The sequence below is a fragment of the Pleurodeles waltl genome, chromosome 10, assembly GCF_031143425.1.
Source record: "Pleurodeles waltl isolate 20211129_DDA chromosome 10, aPleWal1.hap1.20221129, whole genome shotgun sequence".
NCBI classification, from domain to species: Eukaryota; Metazoa; Chordata; class Amphibia; order Caudata; family Salamandridae; genus Pleurodeles; species Pleurodeles waltl.
Window position 1 is genome coordinate 8,719,044 of NC_090449.1, and position 12,339 is coordinate 8,731,382.

Here is a 12,339-nt window from a genome sequence, read left to right on the forward strand (position 1 = left end):
ACACACCAGATGCAGAAACATTTCAATTTGAGCTTGCATGTTCTGTAAGTGTTTTCTGCCCTTGCATTTGCAAGGATTTCCCTACAGCCTGAAGGAATATCTAACATGGCAAACTCATTGAACTCTGGAGCTAGGCCATGTGTAGTGATGTCGGGCTGGGAAGACGGACCTGCCCTTGGTTCGTCAGCAGCATTGGTATTGCTTTCAGCTGAAGGTGGGGTTGTTCTGACAGGAGCAGGAGCTCAGTGAACTATAACTGCCTGGGCCACGTGAGAGCAATGAGAACTCAGCAAGGCTTTCACATCAGTTTCTTGAGAAATCTTGGGATCAATGGGATTGGGGGGAAAGCGTAAGCATAGATCCCGGACCATCTCATGGAAAATATATTCCTCCACGATCTGAGCTGTGGATGCCGACTTGCAAAGAATTAGCATTTCCAGGTCGCTCTTGTCACAAACCGGTTTAGGTCTGGTTTGCGCCAGCATTGGAAGAGGTCCAGAATTTGCTGGTTGAGCTCCCGTTCGTGGCAGGTGGTATTGGTCGTACTTAATGAGTCTGCGAGGATACTGGATACTCCGAGCACATGTTCTGCTCTGAACATTATTTGGTTTTGAGGAGCCCAGTTCCAGACTTCTTGCACTTGATGAGATAGCGCTGGTGAGCTTGTGCCTCCCTGCTTGTTGATATAAAACATGCCAGTGGTATTGTCTGTGCAAATTAACACCGATGACTGTGCTATCTGGGGGGAGGAAAGATTTTAACGTCAAGGTGATGGCTTTCAGTTCCAGCAGGTTTATGTGTAGTTTTGTCTGTTGGTAATCCTGTTTGCTGCTGATTGGTCTTGTAGATGTGCGCCCCATCCTTCCAGGGATGCATCCATTGTTATGATGTATTCAGGGATTTGTGATAGAAATGATAGACCTTTGGATAGCTTTGATTTGTGTGTCCACCAAAGCATGGCTTGGGTCATTGCTGGAGTTATCTGAATGATGTTGTCGAATGATCCCTGCATTTGTAGCCAAAGTCTGTCCGGCTCCACCTGAAGTGGCTGCATCTGGAGACAGCAAATTGGAATGAGAGGGATGCAGGAGAGCATTGTGAGGAGTGATTTGTATATTCGGCAAGAAACTAACTTTTTTGCCATTAGTTGTTTAATTTGTGTCTGGTTGTCTAGCGATGCAAAAGCTTTATTGTGGACTATATCCAGCAACAATCCCAAGAATGTTAAGGTTGTTGTTGGATTTAAATGAGATTTTTGTTTGTGGACTGTGAGACCCAGACTGCTGAATAATGAGACAGGTTGCTGTGTCCTTTGCTGCTTGCAGATACACAAGTGCCTTTAAGAGCCAGTCTTTCAGACTTGGAAAAACCTGAACTCCCCTGTGTCTGAGATAGGCCGCCCCTGGAGTTTTTAATTTTTGAAGCCATATTGAGAGCCTACCTTCCTTGTCCTTCAAGGTTTTCAGAGAAAAGGTACAACGTTTACCATCTCTCACCTTATGTTCCGGAAGAAGGCAATATATACACTCCTTATGAAGGTCATTAGAGTGGAACCTCTTCTTCCCAAAAGTGCCACAATATCTGAAAACTTTTTTTTAGCTGGTTGTGACATGCTGGTCTGGTTGTATCATCTGTAGATATTTCTACTAAATAATGTTCTGTAAGGAAATCTTCTCAAGGGTGGAGATAAAAGGTAGAAAGTTGAGCAGAGCTCAAGAAGACTCCCATCACACGACATGCAGTAGAAATCTCGGGGATTCAGCCTCTCTAGCTATTGTCTGATTGGCTAAAGTTTGGTCTTTTTGTTTTTTTTTAAATTCAAAAATAAAATAGAAGGACACTGATAGTCTATAAAAATCATTGTCATTATGGTCTATTATAATGACACACATTTCTTTATTATGGTACCGTGGGACTCCCACTTTCACAATGGGGAATGATTCAAGCATGTGAATCTATGAACGATCCAATACTGGAGAACTACTGGAACTGCCACTACTGTTTTGGGCAGAATTTTGGCATGCGGTGAAGCAAAAGTCGGGCAAGACAGGAAACTTACACTTTCAAATCAACAGTGTTCGTATGGACAGAGACGTGTGAATGTAGCACAGCCTATAAGGAAAGTGGTTTAGTGTCATGAATATGTGGCTGAGGCTACTTCTATGGAGTCACTGAATGTGGAGACTCCATTATACCGGGACTGCCGCAGGGAGAAGGCTGTGCATATAGCTATACATGTTATTCTTGCCACGCTTAGGGTGACGTTCCAATTTCGGCTTGTTCAACCCTCCCTAGTAATGGCAAGTGGTTATGTCCGATTATTGTGGGACTGTCTAGGGAACAGACAAATATTCACTACCTTCCTGAACTGCAGGTGGTCTTTGATGTTTCTTGCGTTTGTTGCGAGAAAATTAGAAAGATTTACAGCTTCAAAGGTGGCTCCACCGATAAGTCTTCTTGAAAGAAGTGACTGCCATAAGAGATGTCAATCTGGATCAGAGGGTTCTCTTCTGTAAACAACTTTGTAGCTTTATTTTGATAAATAATTGTCTACTGGGTTGCCCTGTACCTCAGAGTAAAGTCAGAAGAAGCAGAACGTGTGCCCCTGTGTCCTCTGGAGCCATTCACAACAGATAGGAAAACCTACATTCATCATAAAACACAAAGAAAGATGATACAGATACAAAAGAATCAAACCAGATAGGTAAGTTTACTTCATCTCTCTAGGAAAGAAGAAAGCGCTAGAAAAATATAAATTACATCATGAACAGAGAACACAAAACCCAAGCGGGCACTGTAGTATGGTCAACCTCCACTCTCTACAAAGACAGTGGGTTGATGCCCCTCCCCCCACACTGCAGTCCCTACACACTTCAATAAACAAAGAAATACATTTACAACTTCTCCTACGCAGGAGGAACATTCTTTTTCTTGTCCCATTCGGGTTTTATATATAAAAACAAAAAAACAACCCCCCCCCCCCCAAAAAAAGAGAAAGAAAAAAAAAACACACTCAAATCGCATCCTTTTCCCTGCTTAAAAAAAATAAGTTTATAGATCTTTCTTCAGTGCTCTCTCATATACCCCAGCCCCCTACTAAAAAAATAAAACAAAGGTGAGAAATGTTAACAGTCCAGTTTGTACAAATGCAACAGTGTCCAAAAATCTCTGGCGAAGCAGTTAATCACTATAAAACATCATGGGTCTCCCAAGGCCAGTCTCTGCAACCCTGCACTCGCGGCTGGGCCGAGTTATACACCACGCAGTCAGTGAAAAATTGAAGATTAAAAAAAAACAACCTTAACGGAAAGGAAAACTGCTCATAAAAAAAAACTGTGGGCATCAATGATCGACGAGATGTTGGTCATAGGACGCCCTCGGTGGTGAAGATCCAGATGCTGGAGACCACTTTGTTCCTAATGGCATCCAGATTTCAAGGTCTGAATGCTTCCATCATCACTTCTATTCTAATCCTCCTACATTAAAGATTTATGCTGAATCCCAGTTGGGGGTGGGGTGAGGCTTGGTTGTGCTTTGTCCCAGGATGTTCATGTCCAACAAGTAAGATATACTGACCACTTAAACAAGGAGTTCTTATGGATGGTGGATGGGGGGTGGGCATTCAGTACTACCAACCACAGCCATGGACCCCACCAATTCTATATGAGCTAGATGGGGCCAGGGAGCTGTTAGTCCATAGATTTCAGTGTATAGCACACATCACAGACTTTCTTGCACCACATCGTAAGCTTTGCCTTGAGTCAAACAGCCTTTATCTTCTGCCTCTACAGGCCTAATCTCAGGTAATCGCAGGATGTGCTCTACATGATTGCAGACCTGGCCCTGGATCATGGCGGGTCTTCAGAATACAGCTGCTCACGTAAATACTTGTCTTACTGGACCTCTCGCATCTGCCACCCAAATTATACCTTAAACAGCATATAAAGTTTATCAATGTATGTCCAATGACTCTGTCAGCTCCAGGCCAGAGTTCCTCAGCCCATACTAATTGTTAGAGACCAGGTACAAAATGACAGGTATTAAAAGTCACAGTCTGAAAGACCTACCGTGACACCCAGAAGTCTAACTTGATATGAGAGGTATGCTTAAGGCAGGCAACATCTACACACTTGACTCAGGCAGGAAATATATGCGCTTGATCATAATTCACCAGAAAAAACAATCTGCTTAAGGAATAAATAACATGATGCTTTAATGAAGCAAAAATATTGACTGTGATATTCCCAATTCTGTGTATGATGGACAGGCTTGAGGCAGTGAGCAAGTGAAGATTCTGAAAACTCACCAAATAGCATTTGCGGGACAACTAGCAAAACACAATAAAACTCATAGAGATCCACAAGCACTGAATTAAAATGTTGCACAGTGCAAAACGTCAAGGTTGTGAGCCGAGCCTACGTTATCTGTTGTTCGTTTAGCAACCAATAAGGCACACAAACGATAATCAAACCTCTGCTAGTGTATAGGTTACAACCAAGCCCTTGGAGGTACAAGAACGAAACTGGTCCCCCAGAAGTGCTAGAAGCAACATCAAACACTTGGAACGGCACATGGTACTAACAAACCCCCAGAAGTACTGAAACCCCCCATCAAACCCCAGGAAGTGCACATGCCATCAACAACTCCCCAGAAGTAATGAAACCACCATCAAACCCCACTAAGTGTACATGGAACAGACCAACCCCCAGAAGTACTGAAACCACCATCAAAAACCCTGGAAGTGCACAAGCCATCAATTAACCTCCAGAAGTACTGAAACCACCATCATACTCCTGCAAGTGCACATGCAATCAAGTTACACCTGGAAATGCATAAGCCATCACCAACCTCCTGGAGGTGCATAAACCACAAGCAAGTCCTTGGGGTGCACACTCTGCTACAGTATTCCTGTAGGTGTCATGCATAGGGATCCACTGAACACCACCAAATCCCTGGAGGTGCGCAAACCTCTATATTAAAGTCCAGGAGGTGTACAACCAAAGGAGGTGCACAAGCCTCTTTGAGGTGCCCACGCAACTTCTAAATCCCGATGTAAACCACCACCAAACAACTGAAAGTGATGAGCTATTATCAAAAAACCTTTAGCAAGGTGCAAAATACGACTAAACTCCTGGAGATGGAGAAAACACAACCAAGCATGTGGAGGTTCACAAACTTCAACCAACTCTCTAAAGGTTCAGATTCCACAATCAAAATCCTAGAGGTGAATAATCTCCGCCCAGTTCACAAAAAGGTTACTATTTTGTGGCTGGTCTGATATGACACAAGTGGTGTGCCTGCATATGGCCATCAAACTGTCCAGACATTCAAACTACAACGCAAAGCTAACTCATGCTCCACCTGAAGCACACACAGACGCACAAATTCCTCAACTTTTTTCTGCCATATCTGGTGGACAGACAAGTGCAGAAAAAAAGAATCACCATCTCTCATGCTCAGCATATTTTCCTCCTGTGTGGGTGAATGGCTTTCAAAATGACACCCCACCCACTTATCACTACACACTGCCCCTTTGAAGACCGGGCCATCACCGTATGCAGCACCCACCATGTTGCTCCAGTCAGCTCCAAGATGCAGTAGTTGGGATGTAATAAATGCCTGCCTTGCAGCCCCATCTAACCAGAGGAGATGCTACTCTGCCTACAAGAAGCACAATAACCTAAACAAGATGGGAAAGTGATGGCTTCTCTCTGGGCCGATATCTTACCCCCCGAAACAGAGATGAAGGGCCATTGCCATGTTCATTCTCCTAAGAGACGTACTCCGCATAGTAAGGATTACTGCAAACCCTGGCACACCTGTATCACACTCCATTATGACATGTGGTCCTTTGTACTAAGTGCTCTCCATAATGTGTTTGAAGATTTTCAGAACTGTCAGGCACTCTGCTCCTTGTATTAAGGTCCTTGGACATCCTCCAAGAAATCATGGTCTCAGACTTCGAGGCAAAGCCCCGCCCCTAAAATGTTGAGCCCCAAACCAGATTGTTACCTGTTTTGTCATAATTTCTTCCCCCTTTAAGAAACGCCTCCAAACCCCACACAGGCCCCACTAGAATACCACTCTCAATCTACCTTCTGGATGAGATGTCCAACTCATACACCAGGCCCATGAACGTCCCATATATCCCTTTCACAGGCTATTCCATATTCCAGCCAGAGCTGCTTCTCCTACCCCAGGACATGCTTTGTTACTCTCTTTCTATGCTTGTCAAGGATCTTTTCAAGGCGCCACATCATGATCAAGCCCTGTAGTGGCTTCTCCCCCAGCCTCTTGACACCTACCCTTTTTTGTCTACTTCTTGTGCAGGTTTATAAACTTATTCCCAGCAGGCTGATTTTGTGTCAGCCAGTTCAAAGTGGTAGAACTTGCCATGGTTTGCACCTACACCCGAGTACTCACAAAGACGGGAAGTGAAGGCTCGTAGCTCCTTCCATGTGCTGTTGAGGACCCACGTAGGGATACTCCAGAGACAGAGGTCTTCTTCCACTCTATCTCCACACCTTTCCAACAACGCCGGTTAACCCAGGATTTCCACTCACTCCTCATCTGAAGGAACCCTTTATTTTGACATGGCTGACCGCTGCTTCCACTCAAACTGCTGTCAGGCCTCAATGTACGGAAACAAAGGACTTCTATCCCAACCCAAATACCCCTTCCAGAAGCTGACCAGCTGCTCCCGAAACTAAAAAGGGGCATGTGACTGTAGGGCAAATGCTAGCTTCTGTTACATAAGAAGCATTACCTTGGTTTTGTCTATCCTAATTCAGGACCCAAGTATGAAATGTATGCCCCCCATGAAGCCCTAGAAAAGAGGACATTGGGTGGGCAGGGAAGCGTGAAAGTCTGTAAAGATATAGAGGCAGTGAGGGCCAGAACAGGATGAAAAAAGAAATGCAGTGTCATTTTTAGTCCCAAACTAAACTGCATCCACGGATGTCCAGATTCCGGTGATGAGCAGAGCTGGTTGCAATACATGGATAGACTCCGTATTTGCCTTGAAGGTACTGTGTGGAAGGGGGTCTCGGGGCTCTCCCTCAAGAGTTTAACACTGTAAGTTGCTCTGTGTTTCTGTATAAAACAACAAAGTCCTTTGTGCCAAGTGGCCAGATGAATGTTAAAACTGGAAGCTACAGACACCAGAAGCCAGAAGCACGGCGTCCTAAGCCCCTCGCAGGGATCATGAAGGCCAACCCTTTGTCTATGGAAGGAAAGCAGCAAGAAGAACATACGTCCTGGCCTAAGCTTCACATCAGCAGTTTCCCGTTTCTGTGGATTTTAAGGATCTTGCCAAGACGCTGCTTTGCGGTGGCCAAACCTTTCTTGGGTCGTTTTCCTGTAAAAAGCAAGCAACAAGGTTAGAAGGCAGCAGTGATGCAAATAATCTGCACAGGTCAGAGTTGTGTAGGCTACAGTGTCATGCAGGCTGCTGCGCCGGCCAGAGTTGCGCAGGTTGCTGCGCCGACCAGAGTCGCGCAGGCTGCTGCACTGCAGTATGTGACGACAAAATGTGTGTTGTATGCCTTTTATACACAACACTGTGACCCTTACCTCACAGCTCCAACAAGACCCACATTCCTTCCCGCCATAGCTTTGCTAATGTGACTGCAGCAGACTCCTGAAGAGCCAGGGATGTGGAATTCCTATCGCCCGACGCCCGGGACATCTTGTTTGGGGTCAAGGGCAACAAGTTTTTATGTTTACTTTGTCCTTGGGACAAGTAGGCCCAACCCTCTGCAGCACAAACCCTTTGGCTGCCTGTTTACAGAGAGTGGAACTCTCTGCAGTTGAGATAATGTGTTTCCAAAAGGTAATGCTGTTCGAACTTGTATTTATGGTTCATTATTTGAAAGCCTTCATTATTAGGGTGAGTGCTGTAAATAAATGTTTTAAGGTCACACTTCACTACTGACGTTGGTTCCAGTACAAAAAAACAAAAAAACGTGTATACACATGTTTGAAAAGTTTAGGCTATGGGGCTAAGTATAATGCTCCCAGAATGCTCTCTGATTAGATGCAAATGAAGTGTCATTTAGTAAAATGTGTTGATGCATGCTACTATTGCCCAAAAATATTTCTAATAGAAAATCAGTGTAACCATTTTTAACACGATTATGGGAAGCATGAAAATAAACAAACACTGACAAAGCCAACTGATCTGACATATTTTTATAAGTCTTTTAGTTTCATCAAAGCGTATCTTGTTTTGACATGGCTTTTGTAACACTTTATTGTTTTGGGAGCTACCAGGCCCTCAACATTGTAACAAACACTGGCAAAAAAAAAAAAAAAAAGTTTTTGAACTCTAAAAGCACACGTTGCCACCAGTGGCATAACAAAGGCCCCGCAGCCGCCCTCCAGGGGGCCCCTTCAGCACTGCACCTGCCCTGAGTGAGTCTGGAGAGGGGGCTCCTCCATGTTCTTTGCAAAGGGGCACCCTCCAGTTTCGTTACGTCACTGATTGCCACTGTAGTTCCTGACACTGAACAAAACTACTTTGTGTGCCAATATGCTCCTTGTGGAAGAGCAGAATGCGATCACTCACAGTAAAGCCAGCCGAAAGAGAGCGAAATAGAAGTTTAATAAAAAAAAAAATGTCTTTGTTAACACCAGACCTAATTAGGGACCAAGACCCACATGTAGGTAGCTTTTTGCATGTCGCAAACAGCGACTTTCGCTGTTTGCGAAGTGCAAAAAGCACATTGCGATGCACAAACCCAGTTTTGCGATTCAGTAACCTGGGGTGTTCCCTTCCTAATTGCGACTCGCAGTGCAATGTAGGATTGTTTTGTGACCGTGAACGCGGGCGCAAACCAATCGCAGTTTGCACCCATTTCAAATGGATGCTAACACTTTCGCAAAAGGGAATGGGTCCCCATGGGCCCCCCTCCCCATTGTGAATGTCTCTGAAAAAATGAAACGAAAACGTTTAATTTTTTAATGTTTTTGTAATGCATCTCGTTTTCCTTTAAGGAAAACGGGCTGCATTACAAAAAAAAAAAAAAAACAGCTTTATTGAAAAGCAGTCTCCAGCAGGCCACCATCCCTGTGAGGGCCGCCATTCGCAAGGGGGTCGCAAATTGTGACCCACCTCATGATTATTCATGAGGTGGGCATTTGCCAAGCCCTTGCAAATCACAGATGGTGTCAGGGACACCATTCTACATTCGGATTTGCGACTCGCTCTGACTCGCAATTTGCGGGTCGCAAATCTGAACCTACCTACATGTGGCCGCAAATTCTTAAAGAAAGTCACAAAAGTGCACTCATGGTATATGTCTTACCCCTATAAAATATTTGTGAACTGTATTTTAGCATGGGTAAATACGCATGTGTAGATTTGCTCATGTGAAAATCTATTGAGCATTTGCAAGTTCATTTTCCCTCCAGCCACTTTCTTCCCAACCTTGAAAGAAGTTCTAATTCTGCCACTGTCAGGAGTAAATGTCCAACCTTTCTTATTATGGGAAAATATTAGAGAGAAGCTGGTGAAAATCTTTAAAACATGCAGGTTAGTAGGTTTCCAGACTCAAGGGCATTCCAGCCCTGGAACTATTGCTTACTGCTTCCTCCAGCCCCAGTATGCAGATCTGCAGAAAGGTGGCAAAAAAAGGAAATTGCTACAGTATGGATTGAAACTGCAAGTATTCAAGCCCTACTATGGTAGTAGCCTGGCATAATCAGAGAGACTATTATCAGAGCTCTTACATAATGAGATTGCTGCCATAATTTGTCGCCACACTACATGGCACCGAAGGGACAAGTAGATCTTTTTACAGGACAAGTAGATTTGAGAAGCAACCTGTCCCCTGGACAAGTAGATATTTTATTAAATTCCACACCCCTGAGAGCATGTCAAGCTTGCGACTGACAGACCCGAGCTCCCCCGCTTCACCTCCTTGGGTTACCATGTGTCACCTCCATCGACATGGATCCTCAAGGTTCTGCGTCCAGCGCGCTGTCCCTTTCTTAGCCCTTCACCATGCTACCTACACCGCCAATGTCGGTCCCTGGCCTCTAAGTCCCACTGTTTGTCAAGCCGCCAAGACATTCGATAAGGGGCATCCAGCTAAGGTAGAGCTCAACCAAAGGCTGAGATCATCTACTTGCCCTTGCCAAACAAATATTCCTTCCCCACAACATTTCCCCTTCCACTGCGACTGGAATCATGGATTTCACTTCGATTCCCCAGCCACTGCATGCCATATGTTCTGAAAAATTTACATTTCCTCCAAGTTTTAAAGGCCCACAAACTCAGCCATAATTGTAATTCGTTTAAAATGAAGCCAATTGCAACAGACTTGTACTGATGTTTACCTAAACAGTAATCCTCTTAAAAAGGATGTTGTAAATGGAATGAAAGGAAGTCAAATCAGTTTTCTAGTAGCTTTTCTGAGTTGAAAATGCAAACCTGCAATGCCCCCCCACCCACAGAGTCCCTCAAGGGCATGAGCTGGCCTTTCTCTTCTTCCCTGCTTCTCTTAGCAGAATCCAGGAGCGCGGGCTCCGGCCTCACAGCTTCTTGACAGGAATTTCAATTTTAATCATATTTCATTTAACATTTTTCACATCACAATGACTTTGTAAATGTACCTTCTTACGGCTTTTGTTTTTATTCACAGCCATGACCAATATCCTTAATCTTTCTGAGGTGCCTTCTTGTGATGGGAAGAAATCTACGAAGGAGGACCTTGGGCTGCTTGTCGTCTATCAGAGCCACACAGCAGAAGACTGTCCAGTTTACGAGGAAACCTTGAGTTGCATCGCCATGAAGGCTTCAGAGCCAAAGGAAGAGCATTATACAACAAGGAGTTCAAGAATGCACTCAAGACCCCAAGTTGAAGGGGGGAGGGAGGTTGAGGGCGGGGGTGACTAAACAATAAGTTGCATAAACCCTTCTGACCCTGGTATACGCCAACACAACTGATGTGTTCCAGAACAGCCCTGGAACACCCACTTCTAGAAGTGATGATTATAGGGACTTATCCGGATGTTCTGTTTAGGGGAAAAGCAAAACTTTCTTGATTCTGCAGTCCAAGTTATCGGACAATTTTAAGACAACTTTGCACATTGGCAAAGCAACTCCTGCAAACGTTCTGGTTCTCCTTAAACCTGCCCTGAGTGGTGTTCTCTCGGTTACAAGATCTTCATTAATGGGCATGAACTGTAAAGGCTGCAAACTCGCCTCCAACAAGCAGCTAGAACAGCACCTCTTTGCAAAGACATATCTAGATCTGCACATTAATGTGAGAAATGACCTTGAGGTAAGGAAGACTTTCCAAAAGTGGGGTTTTGCAAAAATTTGTTCGAGACATATCGTTTCATACTATCACAATGACTGAAATCCAGTTTAGAAGAAAGCTGACGCGCTATGAGAGAATTACAAGATCGAAGAATTACACTGTTGTATTCAGCATAAACTACAGGCCGTCAACGATCTGTACCAGGGACATTGCGGACTAGTTAAGGTTTATCTGAAGCTGCAGGAGTGGCTGCTGCTTGAAAATGGTGCCAGGTTGGACCAGACTGGAAAAGGCTACGTCTGTGCGCTGGTTGATGAGAACTAACCTACATGATGCAGTGGCATAATATATTGACCCAAAAAATGTTTTGTTTCTTTGTTGTGTCAAAAGTGTATCACAATGTATTCCTCTAAAAAAAAAATGAACATGCTTGTGGGCTTTTGTAAAGAAATGGCTCCCTGTTGCAGTTACCCCCCACTTTTTGCCTGATACTGATGCTGACTTGACTGAGAAGTGTGCTGGGACCCTGCTAACCAGGCCCCAGCACCAGTGTTCTTTCACCTAAGATGTACCATTGATCCCACAATTGGCAGACCCTGGCATCCAGATAAGTCCCTTGTAACTGGTACCTCTGGTACCAAGGGCCCTGATGCCAGGGAAGGTCTCTAAGGGCTGCAGCATGCATTATGCCACCCTAGAGACCCCTCACTCAGCACAGCCACACTGCTTACAAGCCTGTGTGTGCTAGTGAGAACAAAATGAGTAAGTCGACATGGCACTCCCCTCAGGGTGCCATGCCAGCCTCTCACTGCCTATGCAGTATAGATAAGACACCCCTCTAGCAGGCCTTACAGCCCTAAGGCAGGGTGCACTATACCATAGGTGAGGGTACCAGTGCATGAGCATGGTACCCCTACAGTGTCTAAACAAAAACCTTAGACATTGTAAGTGCAGGGTAGCCATAAGAGTATATGGTCTGGGAGTTTGTCAAACACGAACTCCACAGCACCATAATGGCTACACTGAAAACTGGGAAGTTTGGTATCAAACTTCTCAGCACAATAAATGCACACTG

At 44.6% G+C, this 12,339-nt stretch overlaps 1 protein-coding gene across 1 annotated transcript in view; it reads right to left on the reverse strand.

The window, feature by feature from the left end:
- Nucleotides 1-2,691: 2,691 nt before the first annotated feature.
- PHF8 (PHD finger protein 8) overlaps nt 2,692-12,339 on the reverse strand; it is a 124,968-nt gene continuing 115,320 nt past the window's right edge. Inside the window, exon 21 of the mRNA XM_069209343.1 lies at nt 2,692-7,357. Coding sequence (XP_069065444.1) covers nt 7,269-7,357 — 89 coding nt within the window. The 3' untranslated portion in view covers nt 2,692-7,268. The remainder of the gene's footprint in view (nt 7,358-12,339) is intronic.